The sequence below is a fragment of the Mustelus asterias genome, chromosome 27 (assembly GCF_964213995.1).
Source record: "Mustelus asterias chromosome 27, sMusAst1.hap1.1, whole genome shotgun sequence".
NCBI classification, from domain to species: domain Eukaryota; kingdom Metazoa; phylum Chordata; class Chondrichthyes; order Carcharhiniformes; family Triakidae; genus Mustelus; species Mustelus asterias.
In genome coordinates, this window is record NC_135827.1 from 37,481,790 (window position 1) to 37,503,895 (window position 22,106).

The 22,106-nt window shown below is 42.3% G+C and overlaps 1 protein-coding gene across 2 annotated transcripts in view; it reads right to left on the bottom strand.

The window, feature by feature from the left end:
* The window catches only part of kmt2a (lysine (K)-specific methyltransferase 2A), a 157,892-nt gene that overhangs the window by 96,744 nt on the left and 39,042 nt on the right, over positions 1-22,106 (bottom strand). For both annotated transcript variants that reach the window (XM_078199059.1, XM_078199058.1), the window contains exons 3-4: positions 13,231-15,881; positions 6,005-6,182 (exon numbers count right to left, since the gene is read on the bottom strand). In XM_078199059.1, the coding sequence (XP_078055185.1) occupies positions 6,005-6,182; positions 13,231-15,881 (2,829 nt within the window). The remainder of the gene's footprint in view (positions 1-6,004; positions 6,183-13,230; positions 15,882-22,106) is intronic.

Sequence of the window (22,106 nt, forward strand, 5' to 3'; positions counted from 1 at the left end):
TACAGAAATGATTCCACAGGCAAAAGGACTCTATTAACTATATATTAAGATCACAGAATCCCTACAGCACAGAATGGCACCATTCGGTCCATCCAAATCTGTACCAACCACAATGCCACCCAGGCATTCCCGTAACCCCATACATTGACCCTGACACTAGGGTCAATTTAGCATGGCCAATCAACCTAACCCGCATATCTTTGGACTGATGTGTGAAAATCATTTGTCCGACAACTCCCTCTCTGCATTTGGCAAAGCAACTGAACTGCAGTTGATCACTTCCCCAGCTGGTGCCAAGAACACACGATGTGGCAAACAGCAAGCACAAACTCTGAGATATATCAGGATTTCCCAAAGTTTTCCAGCCACGGAACCCTTTTGATCTCCAAGGGTACTGATGGAACCCCTGAGAAACATTCTTATTATGTTGGAGATCATAAAAAATTGATTGTTTTTGTGTAATAGGTACAAACATATAAGAGTATTTTTATTTCGTTTATGCATACATTTATTATAATTAAAACATTCTCTCATTAAACAGAGTACTCAAGTCTTACCCTTTTGTCATTTTAATGGGAGGTATTTCATTATTAGAAGTGCTCCTGGAGAGCTGGATTCTCATATTAGGCACACACGCATACACATACATCTCTCTCATACAAGACACACACACACACATACAAACGCACACTCTCACCTCTATCACACATACACAATTCTGCATCTCTCTCTGACCCCCCCGCCCCCCCCCCCCCACCCCCCTCTCATACACACTCTCTCTCTCAACTCATACACACACAGAAAAACACACTCAGCTCTCTTTTTCCCTTGCTCCGTGGCCGCTTCCCTTCCCCCCGCCGTGGCAACTACTGTTCTTGCCCCGCGGCCACTGTCTATCTCATGCCTCCATCTGTTCATGCCCTTGCCTGAATACTTACTCTGTCGCTACTTCCAGCTCATCCAATCTGAGGCTGGCTTCTCAGTGCATTGGCTGCTCATAGGCTGACCAGTGCGCCAATGAGTAGCCAATGCAGTGTGAAAATCACTATTGACTAAACAAGCTGGAAGGACAGTTTTTTTTTCTCAAATTTACGATGGCCAGAGTACCGTGTAAACCATGAACTTTTCCCGACAGAACCCCAGGGGTCCACGGAACCCAGTTTGGGAAACGCTGGTATAAACCAAAGATGTGCGGATTAGGTGACTGGCCATGCTAAATTGACCCTAGTGTCTGGGGGATTAGCGGGGTAAATGTGTGGGGTTATGGGAATAGGACCTGGGTGGGATTGTGGTCAGTGTAGACTTGATGGGTCGAATGGCCCCCTTCTGCACTGTAGGGATTCTATGAAATCATACCTTGTGTTGTCCTTGGAGATTGACTTTGACATATTAACGTCCAATCTTCCAGGGATCGAAATAAAAGATCCTATCTCAACTTTAAAGCATATGTCTAATCTCTGACATCAAATAATCATTACACTTCCTTTCAAATTCGTTCCTAACTAGATAAATATCTAGTAAGGAATAGGTAAGGTGGTTGAAGGGATAGAAACAAAATGATAAATCATGAAACGTGATGGTTTCTGTGCTGTTGCCATCAGGAAACGAAGTTAAAAATGATACTGGGAAGTTGGCCTTTATCTCAAGTGGGTTAGTATACGAAAGTGAAGAGGTGATGCTTCAGCGGTGCAGAACCTCGATCAACACCCTTCTGGGATGCTTTGTTCAATTTTGAGCACCAAACTTTAGTAAAGATATAAAAACAGAAAATACCGGAAATACTCAGCAGATCTGGCAGCATCTGTGGTGAGAGAAAAAGAGTTGGCACTTCAGGTCAATGAGCTTTCATCGGTAGTTACAGAACTGCAACTTTAATACTGTTTCTCACTCCACAGATACTGCCCGGCCTGCTCAGTATTTCCAGCATCTTGTTTCTATTTCAGATTTTTAGTGTCTGCAGTATTTTGCATTTCTTTCAGTAACAAGGGCCAAAAGCTTCCGTCCACTTTCGTGGTGGGATTTTTCCAGTGCCGCTGAACGTGAATGGAGTTTTGGCTGGAATGTCAAATTTTCCGTTCTCACTCGCCACCGGAGAATCCCAGCCATGATACTGGCTTTGGGGGGGGTACAGGATATATCCATCAGAATTACACCAGAACTGAAATGGGTAAATTATGAGAATAGGGTGCATAAACAAAGGAATTCAATAGTATAACTGAGAGAAACCATTTCCTCTGGTGGGGAGAATGCAGAAAAAGGGGCATAAAAAACTATTTATGAGCGAAATTAGGAAACACCTTTTCACATAAAAAGTTACGGAAATATAGAACTCACCCCTCACAAGTTGTGGACACTGGGCATCAACTGAAACTTCAAATGCTGAGATCCATGGATTTTGTTAGTCAAGGGATATCAAGGGATTTGAAGTTGAGATTTAGGTCAAAGAGCCACAGAACAAAATGCGCAACAATGGTTTTCAACATTAAACTAGAACACGCTAAAACTGTGCAGCTCTTTGAATAAATCGCATACATTTAATTCTGTTATCACTACAGGACTGTGAAGTAACTTAAGGAATAATCACCTGTCATGGGGGCAGGGATGGAGAACAGCAGGTTCTGGCTAGGGGACACACACTAGCATGGGTGAAAATATCCTGCTAGCCCCTATTTGCTATGTGACTTTGTGAATTTATATATGTATATATATACACACACACGTATAGGGTGCTAGATCAGAAAGAAAGGGAAAAGGGTAAATTACAAGCAAACTGTTGCGAGAAAAGAACTGTGCTACTGAATGAAGAGTGGTCATCATCAAGCCCACATTTGAACAATAAACCATCACAAAAAAATGCGGTTTGCACAGCATGCTTTTGCTTATTTTGTGAACATTCTTACTGGTATTTTCAATTTTATTATTTGTTAAGAATATTTTTCGTTTGCCAAACTAAACAACATAAAGAAACATAGCCAACACTAGCAGAAAAGTAATCAATGACTCAGAAGTGCTTGAACGTCAACAGTACAGTAAGGCAGCTCATTTCAACTCTCTTGCTCAGGAATTCAATCCAAACAACTTCTTGCTTGCATAAGAATTTTTTTTTGTGTGGATTTTGAGTTTACTATGAGAGAAAATTGGAACGTTTTCCATTTTAGACAATCAACATCAAAACATTCCCTGATCAGGTATTGCACAGTTAGATGCAAGGTGAAGTTTCCTCTACTGTTCCAACCAATATACTAGTCGCAACCTCTGAAGAGTCATATTATACCAATGAGGCAGTATTAGCCTCACCTACCGTCCCAATGACTTGATCACATTTTACTGGCCTAAAAGAGAAAACCAACAGGCATTGATGTGGAAATGCCAGCGTTGGACTGGGTTGGGCACAGTAAGAAGTCTCACAACACCAGGTTAAAGTCGAACAGGTTCATTTGGTATCACGAGCTTTCGGAGCACTGCTCCTTCAACAGGCATTGTTATCGAGGTTTTATTTTTAACCAAGACATTCATTTGTGGGAATGTCTCATATCAATCACTGGTATGGTATTTAGCGCTTTCATACCCCCAGTTTTGTATTGTTGAGAAGTGACTTGAGCTTCAGAGATGAGGAATGTAAATTAGGATTCAGGATCAGACCTGTTCCCTGAGCGAAACACAACATAGAAAACAGGAGCAGGAGGAGGCTATTTGGCCCTTATGATCAGGCTGATCATCGAACTCAACAGCCCGATCCCACCTTCCCACCATATCAAGATTCTTTGAAGGCAGCACAGTCTCAGCACTTCACAATCATAGATTGAAAACTCTGTGCAGTATCAAAGCTGGCTTACAAAATGTTTGGGCACTCTGTAAACCCATCAAACCTCATTTTAAATATTTAGAAGAGCAGGAGTTTTCTCCTTTCCACATTTTAAATATAATCCTTAACTTCTTGGAAACAGTTGCGACATCTGCCTAACTCTCCCAGGCAAGGCTGTTACAGCTCCAATCAGGTATTGTAGGCACATTTCTTCCTGGTTGAAACTGTAACAGCAAAGCAATCCCCACTTTGCATATATGTTCTGGGACCCTTGCTGTTTGTCATTTTCATAAATGACCTGGATGAGGAAGTGGAGGGATGGGTTGGTAAGTTTGCTGACGACACCAAGGTAGGTGGTGTTGTGGATAGTTTGGAGGGATGTCAGAAGTTGCAGCGAGACATAGATAGAATGCAAGACTGGGCGGAGAAGTGGCAGATGGACTTCAACCCGGATAAGTGTGTAGTGATCCATTTTGGCAGATCCAATGGGATGGAGCAGCAGTATAAAATGAAGGGTACCATTCTTAGCAGTGTAGAGGATCAGAAGGACCTTGGGGTCCGGGTCCATAGGACTCTTAAATCGGCCTCGCAGGTGGAGGATGCGGTCAAGAAGGCGTATGGCGTACTGGCCTTCATTAATCGAGGGATTGAGTTTAGGAGTCGGGAGATAATGCTGCAGCTTTATAGGACCCTGGTTAGACCCCACTTGGAGTACTGCGCGCAGTTCTGGTCACCTCATTACAGGAAAGATGTTGAAGCCATTGAAAGGGTGCAGAGGAGATTTACAAGGATGTTGCCTGGATTGGGGGGCATGCCTTATGAGGATAGGTTGAGGGAGCTTGGTCTCTTCTCCCTGGAGAGACGAAGGATGAGAGGTGACCTGATAGAGGTTTACAAGATGGTGAGGGGTCTGGATAGGGTGGACTCTCAGAGGCTATTTCCAAGGGCTGAAATGGTTGCTACGAGAGGACACAGGTTTAAGGTGCTGGGGGGTAGGTACAGGGGGGATGTCAGGGGTAAGTTTTTCACTCAGAGGGTGGTGGGTGAGTGGAATCGGCTGACGTCGGTGGTGGTGGAGGCAAACTCGTTGGGGTCTTTTAAGAGACTTCTGGATGAGTACATGGGATTTAATGGGATTGAGGGCTATAGATAGGCCTAGAGGTGGGGATGTGATCGGCGCAACTTGTGGGCCGAAGGGCCTGTTTGTGCTGTGGCTTTCTATGTTCTATGTTCTATGCCAGAATTGTAAACAAAACTATCGGTACTTGTGAGAGCGCACACTCTGACTCACTCTCGTCTGGTTTTAGTGTTGAGCGCTCTATACTCTACTCTCCATTCTGTACTTGGGCAGTTATTAAGATCAAGAAATAATTAATAATCAGATATAGCTATATCAGCAAATTAAACAATGGCTGCCTTCATCAGAAACTCACACTGCTGATCAAGCAAAGTCTCTCTCACAAGGTTATGCCACTTCTTCCCAAGAGGGAATAACCAGGGTTTTTTTTTAAAGCAAGACAAAGCCTTTTGACACTTCTAAAATTGCTCATAATGCAATTAAAACAAAATTTGAGACTTCCTGTAAAAGATTGTAACAATAAGTGCTTTCTGTACAATAAGTATGAGCAATACTTGAACGGTTGGATGTTTTCTGGATGAATATCTTCACAGGTTCAATCTAAACCCTGCCCTGGAGATAGTGTGTGGTTAGAGGTCAGTTGAACCACATTTTAGTCACTAAATTCAAACCTCAGCTTCAGTTAACATTTCACAGGACAGATGCATGCAAACGACACAGGCAGGACAATGAATGTTTCACTCATTGAGATGACCTGGATCATTATATCTCATTAGCTTTATTTTTACAGCTGGTCTGCCAAGTACAATTTAGACAGGATACTATCACATCATCTCATTCAAGCTACAAAATCAATGGTTCATAACTTGACCTTAGTGTTTCTTGGACTGATGTTCCAAGTTAAAACAATTCCATGAATTTTCAGTATTGTCCAATTTTTGGACAGGCTCCAGGTTTTAGAATCTGGAGTAAAATGTGCAGTTGAACAGAGGCTTGTCAAAATTTTTAAAATTGGACCTTTTCCCCTCCCCGAGAAACAGGTATAACAACTGCACTCCAGCAGGTAAAAATCACACTTTACCATTTCAGCAAATAGAGCATTTTAGGTTTGCTTTGCCTACCGTCATTTCCCATTGAAGATAGTATCTTCTCACGCTCTTCCCATGGCAAGGCACTCAGGGTGGGCATGTCGTCAGGGAACACAGCCCTTTTCCGACCTAGCGCGACAGCGGCTCGTCTGCAAACGTGTTTTATACGAGGGCCTCGTATTGACGCTTCTGAAGAATCACTTTCTTGACCCTGGGGACACATCAATTTTCACATATAGAAGTAAAAAGGCACTTAAATTCCTATTCACTGCATTTCCAACTTAGTTATATTAATTACCTACAATAAATAAATGTAGTAGTTACCTTATTCTTGAGAGTCAAACATTGTTCTCATAATGTTCTTTGAACAGTAATCAGGAAACAATAATACATCAGAATGGCAACAGAGTAATTATCCACTCTCAAGTGCTGTGTTCCCAACCTATTATATGTCACAGCACACCGATTTTCTTCAACTGAAATTCCCTCTAATGAAAAACACCTAAAATATCCTAAAAGCCATCACCGAAAACAGTTTCCATTAGTTTAAGTAGTTGACGAGGAAAACCTTATTACCAGTTGCATGTCGAATACAATATTCTTGATTGAAAAGGTTGGACAATTTTAAATGTTTCCCATTAAGGATTTCAATTGTTTCAGTTTTCATTAGTCCGTATTTCTCAATGTGAATGGTTCATAAATGAAGGAAACACTGTGAGCAGCATCTCACTGACAACCTTACTGTGACAACTGGGCATGCCTCTGTGAGCAGGTCTCTTGATTCTGGGAGGAACTGATGGCAGGGCAACTCGCAGGTCTACTGGTCCACTGATAGATGCTCCATCTTTTTGTTTCTTTACATTTCTGCAAATTTCAATTTGCATGTGATCCATCCTGAGTTCTGCAAATTCCTCTTGTTCTTTTAATGACAATGTCTCTAACGATTCAAAAGCAAGTGAACTAAATAAATCACGTGCCCAGTCAAAGTCTTCCATACTCGTGGAGGGGAAGTAGCATATGAGCTTCCATTGTAGTATTTTGAGATGTGTGGAGAGAAGGTCGAGTATGGTTTTGCCAGCTGGAACATCTCAATTGACCCACTTGCCACTTTTTCCTGCCAAAGGGTCAGTTTTGATCTGAAGCCTTCAGGTTTGTGTGACAGTCAGGATGGTCTCATTTTTGCCTGGCATTTTAACATTCAGCTCATTCAGATGGCTGAATATATCCAAAAGATAGGCAAGCTTAGCACGCCAAGAATCATCACATATTAAACCTCTGTGTGGCAATTCATGCAGAGCCGAAAACTCAGTGCGTTACAGAGCACATAAACATGAGAGAGGACCTTTCCCCGAGACAGCCATCAGATTCGACGTGTATGAGTAATTCCAGGTACTCGGCTCCCATCTCTTCACACAAAATAGTAAACAAATGTAATTTCAAAGGACTTCACAGTATTCAAGATTTTCACTGTTTGGTCTAATACTGCAGTTAACTTAGATGGCTTTCTTTTCACAAGGGCTTCACGGTGCAGGATAGAGCGGCTGACCCGGATGGCAGGATTCTGTTCTTTCGCCTTACACACGAATCCTTTGATTTTTCATGGAAACCGTTGCGTCAGTGCAGATGCTGCTGCACCTGGTCCAGTTAGCATTGCTTTCCTCCAGGTAGAAGTCTCACAACACCAGGTTAAAGTCCAACAGGTTTATTTGGTAACACAAGCCACAAGCTTTCGGAACACTGCCCCTTCATCAGGTGAGTGGGTTAAGCACAGGTTAAAGAGCTGTGTATTGTATTGGAGACAATACACATCTCTTTAACCCGTGCTTAACCCTCTCTCCACTCACATTGTCTGTACTTTTAAGACTTGGTTACCTGTAAAGACTCGCATTCTAACCATTATCTTGTAAATTGAGTTTGTGTCTATATATGCCCTGTTTGCGAACACATCTCCCACTCACCTGATGAAGGGGCAGTGTTCCGAAAGCTTGTGGCTTGTGCTACCAAATAAACCTGTTGGACTTTAAACTGGTGTTGCGAAACTTCTTACTGTGCTTACCCCAGTCCAACACCGCGGTGCATCTCCACATCACTCCTCCAGATAAGCAGTTATGACATGAAAAATTTCTTCTCTGGTCGCATGACCAGCCAATCTTTGCAAAAGAGGAAATTCTCTTTGACAGAATCCCCATCAACATACCTCACACTGGCTATGAGCTGGATGTGTCTGCTAATATCTGTGGAGTCATCAATCTGCAGGGCAAACTTTCGACTTATTACTAATTTCTCCTGAGGCACCTACTCAATACTGACTGACATTTCGTCAATACGTCAGTTGATTGTATTATCTGAAAGAGGAATTGTGCCAATTTCTATGGTGGCATCAGCTCCCAATATTACACTCACAATACTTTCAGCAATGGTTTATGATTTGATTTATTATTGTCACATGCATTAACATACAGTGAAAAGTATTGTTTCTTGCGCGCTGTACAGACAAAGCATACCGTCCATACAGAAGGAAACAAGAGAGTATAGAATGTAGCGTTACAGTCATAGCTGTAGAGAATGATCAACTTAATGCAAGGTAGGTCCATTCAAAAGTCTGATGGCAGCAGGGAAGAAGCTGTTTTTGAGTCAGTTGGTACGTGACCTCAGACCTTTGTATCTTTTTCCTGACGGAAGATGGTGAAATAGAGAATGTCCGGGGTGCGTGGGGTCCTTAATTATGCTGGCTGCTTTGCCGAGGCAGCGGGAAGTGTAGACAGAGTCAATGGATGGGAGGCTGGTTTGCGTGATGGATTGGGCTACATTCATGACCTTTTGTCGTTTCTTGCGGTCTTGGGCAGAGCAGGGGCCATACCAAGCTGTGATAGAACCAGAAGGAATGCTTTCTATGGTGCACCTGTAAAAGTTGGTGAGAGTTGTAGTTGACATCCAAATTTCCTTAGTCTTCTGAGAAAGTAGAAATGTGCAAGAGTCTTCTATTTCACTACGACCTCCGCCACCAGGTAACTTGCCTCCTGCGCATTATCTGAAACCCACACACATTCCATCATATTGATGTTGTTTTAAATTTTGTTCTCTCAGGTGCTTGAAGTTCTGTATATTCTTGCCGGACAGTGAACAGTGTCTTATATTAAAATGGCGCTTCAATTTACTTGGTACCACTGCAGCTTGACAGAAGTCTGAAAGCTTCTCCCTGCAAATTAGGCATTCTGGGACAGGGCAAGGGGCAGCACCGGTCCATGAAAATTCCAAAAGCCAAGTAAGTGATGCTGTCCTGTCTGTGTACTTTTTTCCGGAGGTTCTATTCTTTTGGCCATATCTGAATTAGAGTGAAATTCTTCACTTCTCTTCAAGAACTTAACCATAGCAAACTGTGGTCAAACACACTACACTACACAATAAATGCCCTCAAGCATCAACTTACAAGCACAATTTCAGCTCTTTGGCCATGACAAGCAGAACAGTACTGTTCCAAAGGTGTACCCTTGTCCAAAGTCCCGTAGCATGGAGTTGCCAAACTTCAGGTGCCTTCTCAGATCTTTGGGGCTTTTTCTGGGGTCTCTTTGACAACTAGGGCTTCTTCCAAACCCACTTCACTTAAGGTCTGGAGCCTGTTTCTTAGCTTTATTTGTTCCTGTTTCGTGCCTCTGTCTTCTTACCTTACTGGAAACTTTTTTTTTTAACTTCTCCTTGTCCTCCCTCCTTTTCTTTTAACCTCTCCCCGTCTCCCTCACTTCTCCATTTTGATTTGATTGATTGTCACATGTATTAGTATACAGTGAAAAGTATTGTTTCTTGCGCACTATACAGACAAAGCATACCGTTCATAGGGAAGGAAAGGAGAGAGTGCAGAATGTAGTGTGACAGTCAGAGCTAGGGTGTAGAGAAAGGTCAACTTAATGTGAGGTAGGTCCAAAGCAGCAAGGAAGAAGCTGTTTTTGAGTCGGCTGGTACGTGACCTCAGACTTTTGTATCTTTTTCCCGACGGAAGAAGGTGGAAGAGAGAATGTCCGGGGTGCGTGGGGTCCTTAATTATGCTGGCTGCTTTGCCGAGGCAGCGGGAAGAGTAGACAGAGTCAATGGATTGGAGATTGGTTTGCGTGATGAATTGGGCTTCGTTCATGATCCTTTGTAGTTTTGGGGTTTTTGGGCCCTTTCTGAGTTTTCGCTTTTTGCGCAAATGCATGGGGCCTTCATCTTTAGCTCAGTCGTCGACATCTCAGGCCTCCTGTGCATGTGTCGGCCAGGAACAAGTTCCACATGCACAGATTTTTATGTTGATTAGGCCCAGGCCTGACCAATGTAAAAAATCTAAACAATGTATTTATGGTCCATTCTCAGCTGGCGCATGTGTGGTTTGGATTAACAATGTTAAAAAAATCCAAACCCTGCATGTGCAGCCCTTTCCAGGCTCGTTGGACCATAGAGATGCCAACCACAGACCTGAAAACAAAGGTTAATTTTAGTTTTTTGACATGAATTTTGAATCATTTTGAATCTTATTTTGCGGCACATTTGGGAGTTCTTCATGGCACACCGGTTGGGAACTACTGCCCTAGAGCAATAAGGAACAGACAAGTTCACAACAGCTAGATGAAATGCCCATTAACATAATTATTAAAACACAACTACACATTTTATACAACTGGCACTTGAGAACTGGGCAAATTGCATATTCTAGCTGAATTTGCTAAATTCATTAACATGGTTCCCATAAAATATTAATACTTCAGGTTTATATTCAAATTATTTTAGTATAAACAAGTAAGGATCTGCTTTTTTTGGTATCCGAGTGGAATGACATGTGTTCAATCCCTCATCAGCAAAGTGGCAGCGGTTGGATCGCGGGTAGTTTCTAGCTGAGTTAATGCTGATCACCACCTAGAAGCTGACTCAGATATGACAGGTATGAAGATAGGAGGAGGGAGAAAGGAGGATTTCAAACACTCAAAATTAAAGTTACAGTTGAAATCTGCTGTTATTTTAAGGAACAGTTCACTCAAAGAATATGTTGACTAAGTTTCGATCAAACCAGTCAATAAAGTAACCATATATTTAAAAGAATAAAGGATTCACCCTCTGTGGTTATATGGATGTGTGGACAAAGATTTTTTTAAAATCAGAAATAAACTTCATAAAATGCTGCAGTATTGCTATGCGTCCCATCTGGGACCAACAGAATGGGAGTAAATATGAATTAATATACTTAACATTGTGCTTGAACTGTGCATTTATTCTGTTGACACTGTAAACAAATTTGTATCAACACTGTGATCTTTACCAACACCATGTTTTTTCATATTTTGGATTTGTCATTCGACTGCAATCAATGCTTTGGCAATACTCGTCAACTAGCTGCCAAGGAGCACATAAGATCAGCCAGGAGAGCTTAATCTTCTGTCAATCTTTCATCCATTAACTCTCAGGCAGGAACAGGCCCCACTCCTTGATTTCCAGAGGGAACCCCACTAGGGTACTCTGCAGTGATCAGAGTGTGGGAGATTCAATCTGAAAATCATGCTTAAAAAAAACCTGCGGGAGTGATGCACACTGGAAACTTAGAATTTTTTGGGAGAATCCCAGCCTAAATTTTTTGTTAGTACGGGATCTTTATGCTTTACTGACATTTGTATCTGTACTTTTATCAAGAGACTTATTCTCGTCTAAATATTTCTTATTTATATACAAGACAGTGGATGCCAACAACATCTGCATATATTTATGCTGTATTTAACATATTAGACATAACATAGAAAACATCCCAAAGGATTCTTTTATAATAGGTAAAGTGGGAGAAATTTTACACCTAAAAGGAATAAAGAAGCTGATACTAAGCTGTGTTAGGATAGCAGAAGTGACTGAAGCTTAATCATAATGCTGGGTTTGGATTCAGAAGGTGAAGACTGAAGTGTAGGGTATACTGAGCCTCAGGTAGAGAGTTCCATGAAGCACTGCCAGAGACTATAATGAAAAATCATTGACCTGAAACATGAACTGTTTTTCTCTCCATAGATGCTGCCATATCTGCTGAGCATTTCCAACACCTTTTGCTTATTAAGCAGCTACCATACTTGTGCTCACAGCGTGCTGTAAACAAGCGGTCGGGAATGCGACATGGTGTGGATATCTTTCTGATTTTCCCCCTTAAATTGTGGAGAAAGTGACTCAACCCCAACTTTTTGCAACTCCAGAAAAGAAAGCAAAAACTTGCTGTCTGGAAAAAATAAGGCTGAACTTTGCAAAAGAGCGAAACCAAAAGAGAAAATGCTGGAAAATCTCAACAGGTCTGGCAGCATCTGTAAGGAGAGAAAAAAGCTGACGTTTCGAGTCCAGATGATGCTTTGTCAAAGCTTTGACAAAGGGCCATCTGGATTCGAAATGTCACCTGTTTTCTCTCCTTACAAATGCTGCCAGACCTGCTGAGATTTTCCAGCATTTTCTCTTTTGGTTTCAGATTCCAGCATCCGTAGTAATTTGCTTTTTTCCAAAAGAATGTATTTGAGCCCCAGTTTAGTTCATCATGCAGTTCCAATACATCTTATTAATTTTCCTCCGCATTTTTATTTAAAGTCATCCACATGATTAGACAAACTCTTAGGCTATTGCTAAAGTAGTCAACACCAAGCTGTTATGAGCTCCACCAGACCAGTCAGTTTCAACTTTCTTTCTGTTCAAGTTTATAACGGAGAGGGAAGCCATCTGATGCCTTTTCTGTGCCTACTTGAGAAATCTAATCCCACTACTCAGCTCCCACCCTCCCCAACCCCCCTCTCTCCCACTAGCAATATAACTTTCCTCTAGTTCAAATATTTTTTCCATTTTCCCCAAAAAGGCACAGTGGTCTTTGCCTCAGATAATCTGTGACAAAGCATTCCCAGCTCCAACAGTGCTATTTACCTAAATAAATCACTTCCAACCTTTTGTTCTTTTAATAATAATTTTAAGCGAAAAACTATCCCACCACTGAATCCTGAATGAGAGGAAGTAGGTGATTCCAAAGTCACATTGGATCAATCTCTGAAAAAGGAATGGGGACCGAATTTCTTATCTACTGTCTTCAAAAAGTAACATTTTTAATTCTAATTTTTTCAGCAATAGATATTAATTTGATTTAAACTACCATTGAATAACAACTTGTATTTATATATTGTCTGGAGTGCAGTAAAATGCGTCAGCACTCCATTTTCTGAAATACTGTTACTTCAAAGACAAATAGATGTTCTTTATAAACAAAATTAAATCATAAAAATTACCTGGGATCTTGTTGGATCGGCTATTTTTAATGACTTGCTCTTTTCGATTTTGCAGAGCTGGGCTTTAGCCCTTCTCAATAGGTTTGCAACTCTTTTATCTGTCGTTGGCATCTTGTCTGCTTGTGCGAGCATATTACTAATAGCGGGTTTAAGAGTACCAGGTGTGAGCATGGCGGTGATGGAAGAATGTGGAGCAGGCTTGTCTTTATTGCCTGTGGAAGCAGCTGAACTGTTTTCAGTGTCACCGGTCACAGGCCCTACCTCTTCAGGTACAAGTCTGCCTTTCTTTGAGTGCTTATTCTTCACATCAGACAATGTTGAGGAAGGACCATCTCCCAGTGTCACTCCGCCTTTATCTATTGAATTCAACTTTTTGGCTCTCCCTGAACCTTTCTTCATTGAAGATGAAGCAGCTACATCCTCTGCAACAGCTCTGTCTTCATCCATTGTCCTGGGAAAGAGAAATAATGACGCAGCAGACTGAACCTCCGTCCCCTTACTCTGAGACTTCTTTTCTTTCTCTTTCCTTGTTTCTCGTTTATTTTCCTTTTCTTTGTCTCGATCTCTGTCTTTCTCAGACCCTTTCTCATTATCTTTCTCTTTGGATAAATCTTCAGTTAACCTGTCTTTGTTTTTTCCTTTGTCCTTTTGGACGCTTGGTGCTAATGATGGAAACAGTGGAGATGTTGGACTGGCCGAGTCTACAGTGAAGCTGTCCCCTGGAGTTGTCTGTCTAGACCCCAGCTTTGTGCGACTTTCTTTATCCTTCACTGTTCCCTCAGTCTGCACCAAACTACCAAGAGGGGGAGTTAAGGCACCAGTTAGGATGGAACTTACAGGAGATGAGGAGGCTACAGCAGCCTGCGGAGTGATTGGCGATAAGTCTGTAGAAATCAGTCGTCCACTTCTGGTTCTCATGGAGTGTGAGGGAGATTTCGGATCAGTGCGGCTTGGAATATGCATCTCTTTCTTCTTCCTTCTGGAAGAATGTCCTTTACCTGAAGCAGAAACCGAAGATCGGCCCACAGTATGCGACGACACAGTAACAGACTCAAAAATTCTGGAGTGAGCTTCACTAGGAGTGAATCGGGGAGCACGGAGTAGGGGACTTCTCTTATGAGTATCAAACCTGGAGGCAGGGTGAAGCTGAGAGAAAAAGCGAGGTGGCGGGGTGCTGGAGGATGCATGGAACCTAGATGGCAAGCCAACATCTTCAGGAGTCAGTGGTGAAGTTATGAAGTTATCGAAGATTGGTTTGCGGATGAGTCCCTCTTTGGCATACTTTGCTGAGGAGAAGTACTGATGCGATTCCGGCCTCAGGTTTTTGAGAGATGTCCATTTGAATGTTGGCTCTCTCAAGATAGACTTCCGCTTCTCCGGAAGAGCTGTTGGTGGTGGAATGAAAGGTATTGTTGGAGGCATCAGCCATGGAGAGTGATCAGACATGTTTGAAGATTGCTGTAGAGGAGGAGGGGGAGAAAGCAAGGGTGGTGGAGGAGATGATGATGATGTTGGCTGAGGTGATGAAGTTGGCAATTTCTTGCTCGCAGTATTGCTTCTTTCCGTCATTGAGAATCGGTGACCCTTTTTGTCCATGCCACTTGATTCACTGGACTGCGAAGCATTTAAGCAACTGTGCAAGTCTGTGGACTGGCTTGGTACTTCAGGAAGAGTGTGCAGTTCATCAGATGCCTGTGAATCAGTGGAGGTGACACTGGGGCTGCTTGACCTTGAAGAATCGGAGGACATTTGTGAAGAATGCTGTGAAACAGCACTGGACTTTTCACTAGACCCGCAAGATATTGTGCTAAACCGACCAGTTGGTGTTGACTCTAGCCGTGGAACCTTGACAGGAGGAACATAACTGTCATCTTCAATGAACCTTTTTGGAGTCTTAATTATCCTTGAGGAAATGGCACTGATTACTGGCATGATGAACTGACGAATATTTTTCAGCTGAGGTGAAGCCATCCGTTTCTGTGCTCCTTTTTTCGCTCTCTGCAGTAGCTGTTTTGCAATAGTTGCATCAGTTCTTTTTGTGACAGGAACAACTCTGACTGGTTTAGTTATCCTGCGGGGTCTCTGCCTGACATCAGTTTTCACCTCCTTGGTCACTGATGGTTTTGGTGTTGGTGTGACATCTTTCTCCTTACGAAATCTCTTTTGCTTCTTGGGTTGAGGTGGAACAAGCAGCTTTGGGACCGTTTTCAATCGCTCTGAAGATGGCGGCCTCCCTCTCCTCCGTTCAATCTTGCCCCCATTGCTGTTTACCTGTAGCTTAGCTTTCTTTAATTTGGACTGCAAAGGGGACAGTTTGACTGCCCTTAGCTTCTTGATTTTTGTTGCCTGCTGCAATAATGCAGAAGTTTTCTTTTTCACTTTCTTTTCCTTTTCACTTTTTTGTTTCTCTGTTTTCCCATTTGTTGCCTCCTTCTTGTCATGCGAAATATGAAGCTTTGGATTGCTGAACACTGGAGGCCGACCTCTCCTCCTCTCCCCACTGCTTAGTTCTTGCTTCTTTTCCTTTTCGACAGGCTTTAACTCAGGCTTGTTTGGAGGGGACAGTGCGGAGGATGAATCCGATAAGACATCTGAGCTCTGAGAAGAAAACGTCCTTTGTCTTCCTCGAAGCTTCCTTTGAGGTGATTCGACTAAAAGTTAAAGACAAATTTTTATGTTAAAAATTATGAAAACTCAAATCACCACAATATATTCAATACAAGGCAAATTACTTCTTCATCCACATTAATCACAGTAGCACCAACTGAAAAAGAGTGTTAAATCCAGAAAGCAGTTTTTATTAAGGATCTATAACAAATTTTATTTTCTTTCTTCCCTGATGTTGATGAACCTGCTGTTTTCCTTTAAGCATGATGTGGGGATGCCGGCGTTGGACTGGGGTAAACACAGTAAGAAGTTTAACAACGCCAGGTTAAAGTCCAACAGGTTTACTCACCTGAAGAAGGGGCTTAAGGCTCCGAAAGCTTGTGTGGCTTTTGCTACCAAATAAACCTGTTGGACTTTAACCTGGTGTTGTTAAACTTCTTACTTCCTTTAAGCAGGCAGCACAGGACCTTGGGTCGGGTTGAATGGGCCGTACTACGAGATGGGAAATAGTAGGAATAAGGATGAAAAATGTATTGGCTGAAATCCTCCCATCCCACCCGCCACCGGAATTCTAGTGGTCAGGGGTGAACCATGTAAACGTCCATTGAAGTCTGGCGGGAATTTCCAGTTTTCAGGCGAGCGTGGCCAGAGAATCCCACCCATTATCTTTAAAATCACCACAATGCAAAAGATATACATGTCCCTAAAATCAAAAGAAGAATATGTGGTGAAACACCAGCCAAGATGAATAATGAATTGAAAGGACTAAATCAATTTTAGCAAAAATACTTTTAAACATTACTCTTGGGTGAATAGGGCTCAGCTTAAGCCAACAAATGCAACTATCAGAGCAGCCAAACGGTTAGTGGAAATGATGATTAAGGATATTGGGATAGCAATGGTAAAATCCTTCTCCAGCTGGCTATGTTGAGATTGAGAGGTGGAGGGGGTCATGAGTGACCATGACAGGAGGGACACATTGGTGGCCAGGGAAGGTGTTGGCTTTCAGCTGCAATCTCCATGGTTTTAATGGGCAGAGGATTCCTGCTCCTATTGGATCTATATTCAGGTTAAGCATATTTTAAGATTTTACCTTTAAAGACCATCTATTAGGCTGCACTTCGACCGCGTTTTCCTGAACACTGCCAACGCCAGCTGTCTCCAAACAGCCCAATATGGCAGAGAGGTGACAAGCTTCTTGGCTGCATGTGAAAATATCTTAATGTCTGTCCCTGGCACAGGCCAGGCCAATGCCTACTTATGACTGCCTGGGAATTTCGGGCTCGAATTGTGCAATCTTTTTCTACCTGCCATTTTGGAGGCTTTAAGGGACTGCCAATCAAATTTCTCAGCCCCAATATTTGAACTTCTGAAACATTATGCAAATGTGCCATAACCTGGAGCTGTTCTTAGTGCAAAGAAGGTTTGAATGAGGATGTTCAAAATAATTAACAGTTTAAAAGAGCAAATGAGAAACTCTTTCCAGTGACAGAATAATTGGTAACCTATGTTTATAAGATATAGTTCTGCAGGCTTGGAGCATAGTTCCTGCGTTTGATAGGAAATTCTCTTGACAAACAATCATCATTAATGGTAAAAGCTCTTGTGTGGTGACTAATTACCAGGGTAGTCTTGCAGGGATCTATATTAGGCCTTCTCTTCTTCACCATTCAGATCAACAATTTGGATGAAGCCTTGAGCAGGTAAAAAGATTACTATCTGATCTAGAACTGATGGGGAAATAGACCCTCCTCCAGCATACAACATTTAGATAGGTGCGAATAGTGACCATCATGTTTTTTTCTGTCTGCTGCACTCACAAGTTCCTGCATATGTACCACAAGCTTTTATTCCATTCATTCTTCATTATCACCAGCTAGTCCAGCATTTACTGCCCACCTCTAATTGCCCTTGAGCAGGTGGTGTGCTGCTTACAACTGAGTAGCCTTCTGAGCCACTTCAGAGGATAGGTACAAGTCAACCACATCGTGCATGTCTGGAGTCACATGCAGGCCAGACCAGGTAAGGACAGCAGATTTCCTCCTGCAAAGAGCATTCGTGAAACAAACAGGTTGTTGCAATAGTCCAGTAGTTTCACAAACGTTATTGTTGAGAGCTCTCCAGCTGTTCACCCCTCGCCGTCGCCAGTGGGAATGGTGAACTTGGCACACGGCTAAATCTCCGCTCACTGGAGAATACCAGCTGCTGCCGACATCAGAGAATCCAGTCCTGGATTTTTATTCCGGGTTAATGAATTGAATTTAAATTCCTCCAGCTGCCATGATGGGATCTGAACTCATGTCTTCAAACCTCTGGATTACTAGTCCAGTAACACTAATACTATGCTACGATCTCCCTACAAATCGGCTTAGGCTGTAACAAAGTGCTTTACAGCCAATGAACTACTTTTAAAGTTAAGTTACTGATTTAAGGTAGGAAATGCAGCAGCTGATTCGTACACCTCAAGCTCTCGTAAACAGCAATGTGATTATGACCTGTTAAATGTTTTTCTGTGTTAGTTCAGGGGTGAATATTGACTAAGGCACCAGGAAGATCTCCCTCGTTCTTCAAAATTGTGTCATCGGACTTTTTGGATTCACCTGTGGAAACAGATAGGGGGTCAGTTTAGCCTCTGATCTGAAAGGAGTTCTGCCCTGGATTGTTAGCCTGGATATTCACGCTTAAGTGTCTGGAGTGGGATGTGACCCCAGAAAAGACTCCGAGGCGAGGGGTGAACAGCCGAAACAAAGTCAAAACAATTATTTTGTGTTTGAAGTGGGCATCTTTTGGTATCATTTACATCAGAGTTTTGCATATCAGCATCGCATCACACAGCACAAGAGTAAGTAAGGTGCGTAGAAGCATTCCTATTTGTTTCTTGCAGAATCTGTGAGGACTGGCAGTTTCTCCACAACCTCAAAGTGGGCCTTCTGGTTTTACAAGAGAATAATAACAATGGTTACAGTATGTAATCTAGCTAGTTACTAACAATAAACTAAAACCAGTTGACTGCGTATCGGCAACTTAGTAACTTTAATCAGCTTCTACATGGAACAGTGCAGAAATAAAATTTAAAAAGAGTGAAGGTAGAGCTAGCGAAGAGAATTTTGTACACTTTACAGCAGGAAATATTTCTACGTTGTCGCACCAGGGAGACTCAATGGTACATTCAGTTAGTACACTGTGCATCTGAGGTATGAGATTGAATCTAGTCCAAGTAAATGGAATAAACCTTTCCCCTCTCTCTAAGGGTCTCTTGTGAAATAACATTACGCTAAAGTGTGCAAGTTTTGTGTCTTTTTCAGCTGCCTATGCGCACATGTCCCACAAATAAATCTTACGGTCCGATGCGAATCAACTGATAGCATTCTCGCCTCTGAGTCTTTTCTGGGGTCACGTCCCAGTCCAGACACTTAAGCGTGAATATTCAGGCTAACAATCCAGGGCAGAACTCCTTTCAGATCAGAAGCTAAACTGATCCCCTATCGGTTTTCTCAGATGAATCCAAAAGGTCCAATGACACAATTTTGAAGAACGAGGGAGATCTTCCTGGTGCCTTAAGTCAATATTCACCCCTGGACTAACACAGAAAAACATTTAACAGGTCATAATCACATTGCTGTTTATGAGAGCTTGATGTGTACGAATCAGCTGCTGCATTTCCTACCTTAAATCAATAACTTAACTTTAAAAGTAGTTCATTGGCTGTAAAGCACTTTGTTGCAGCCTAAGGATGTGACTGGTGCTTTATAAATGCCATTAACTATTTAAACTTTGTAATCAAAAATATAATTTCAAAATATATAGCTGACAGCAAATTGGGAGGAATAGTCGACACTAAGAAGGACTGCAACAAGTTACTCGAAGGCGTGAATAAACTTGCAGAATAGGCATACAATTGGTCAATTAATTTTAACATAAATAAGAGGCATTACATTTTTGTAAGTAAAATAAGGAGATTAAATATTGGTTCAAAAATAAGATTCTGTGGCCCAGATTTTTGCCATGACGGAATGGCCAAAATTTCTAGACTCACCACCAAACCTGGCATTTCTCATTTTTGTGGTGATGGGACTGGACAGGATTCAAGAATGCACACTTTGCAGAGGCAGCTGGCCAATTAAATCACAAGCTGCCTCCACTGAAGTGGGATTTTGGAAGAACAGGAGTGTAGAATGCAGATTAGAACAAATAAGAGGTCCAAACTTGGTGGATGCATTTGGATAGCCAGGATAGCCCTATAGAGGGGTAATGTACCCCTTTGGAGAGAGTCCTGGGACAACTTTGGGAGAGATAAGACACCATTTGGATTTGTTAAAAGTGAACATGAATATGCACTTTTTATAGACAAACTAATTGGAAATGTCATGCTGTAAAAGAGCTGTTCAGCTGTCAAGGAAATGGCAAAGAGCTGCCCAGCTATCAGGGAAATGGTAAAGAGTTGTCCAGCTGTCAAGGAACTGTCCGGCTGTCAAGGAATTGTGAAAACTGTCCAGCGATCAAGGAACTATAAAAGAGCTGTCCAGCTTTCATGGAAATGTTGAAGAGTTGTCCGGCTGTCGAAGAACTGTTCATCTGTCAAGGAACTGACCAGCTGTCAAGAAAATGTCCAACTTCAAGAACTGTAAAAGAGCTCTCCAGCTGTGAAGAAATTGTCCAGCTGTCAAGGAACTATTTGTTAAAACTGCAAAATAGCTATCCAACTGTCAAGGAACTGTCTATCTGCTATGGAATTGACCAGCTGTCACGAAGCTCTCAAGGAGCTGTTCAAATGTCAAGGAACTGCAGAAGTGCTGTCCAGCTGTCAATGCACTGCAAGAGTTGTCACACCTGTCCAGTAAGCTTTTAAAACATGCCCAGGAAGTGCCAAGGAGCTGTCCAGGTATCTAGGTGAGTTGGCATGAAGAAGGTTAACAACAAAGGGTGGGATGCATGACATCGGGGTTTGGGGACAATGGGGATGGGTAGAAGGACATGGCTTGGCATAGGTTTTTTTTATCCTTTCGTGGGACATGGGCATCACTGGCTAGTCAGCATTTATTGCCCATCCCTAGTTGCTGTGGCTCTGGCGTCACATGTAGACCAGACCAGGTAAGGACAGCAAATTTCCTTCCCTAAAGGACAGTAGTGAACTAGATGGGTTCTTCCGACAATCACTAATGGTTTCATGGTCATCAGCAGATTCTTAATTCCAGACTTTTTAATATTGAATTCAAATTCCACCATCTGCCATGGCGGGATTCGAACCCGGGTCCCCAAAACATTAGCTGAGTTTCTGGATTAATAGTCTAGCGATTAAACCACTAGGCCATCGCCTCCCCTAGGTGAAGGCACATGGAGTGCAAGGGGTGAAGATTGGAGAGATGTTTTTTCTATTTATATAGTGCTGGAGCACAGGGGCAGGCCATGCGCCCAGCCGACCTCTGCACCCAACAGCCTATGCATCTATTCTGGGGTCATCTGCCCTAACTCTCTTGTCAGCCCCCACTAACACCCACCAACTGAAATTCCGACACACAGGTGGCCATTTTTAAAGGTCGCGTTCACTGAGCTGGAAATTATCTAACAAACACAGCCTGGGGGAGAAAATCTGGGCCTGAATTGGGTAGAGGAGCAAAGTGATCTGGGGACACAATTACACAAATCACTACAAGTTTTGATGCAGGTCAATAAGGCTGTAACAAATGAAAACATGCACCAGGATTTATTGCTAGAGATAGAACTCAAGAAAGTAGAGAAGCCAATCTAAACTTGTACTGAACCTTGGTTAGAACACACTTGGACTGGTTTGTACAGCTCTGATTGCCAAATTAAGAAACAGACATAAAGGCATTGGAAAAGGTGCAAAAATGATTTACAACAAAAATACGAGAACTGTAAGATTATACCAACCAGGAAACAATAAGCAGGGTTTGGTCTCTGGCTGGAGAGTAACCCATGAGGCATTTAAAATTATGAATGGTTTTGGCAGAGTAGACACAGAAAAGGGTTTGCATTTATGGGAATGAGCAACCTTAGAGGCCATCAATTCACTGAGAAATCATGCAAGGAATCTAGTCAATTTTCACTATCTGGAGAGTTGTGGCAATGTAGAACCTTTTACCCCAGGGAGTGTTTGTGGTGGAATAGATGTAATTAAGCTATACAAGCATGTTAGGGAGAAGAGAATAGTGGGTTATGCAGAAAAGAGTTCGATGAGAAGGAGAGAAGGTTATAGTGGAGCATAAAGACTATATGTTGTAAGTCTTCCTTTTTTTCATGCATCTATT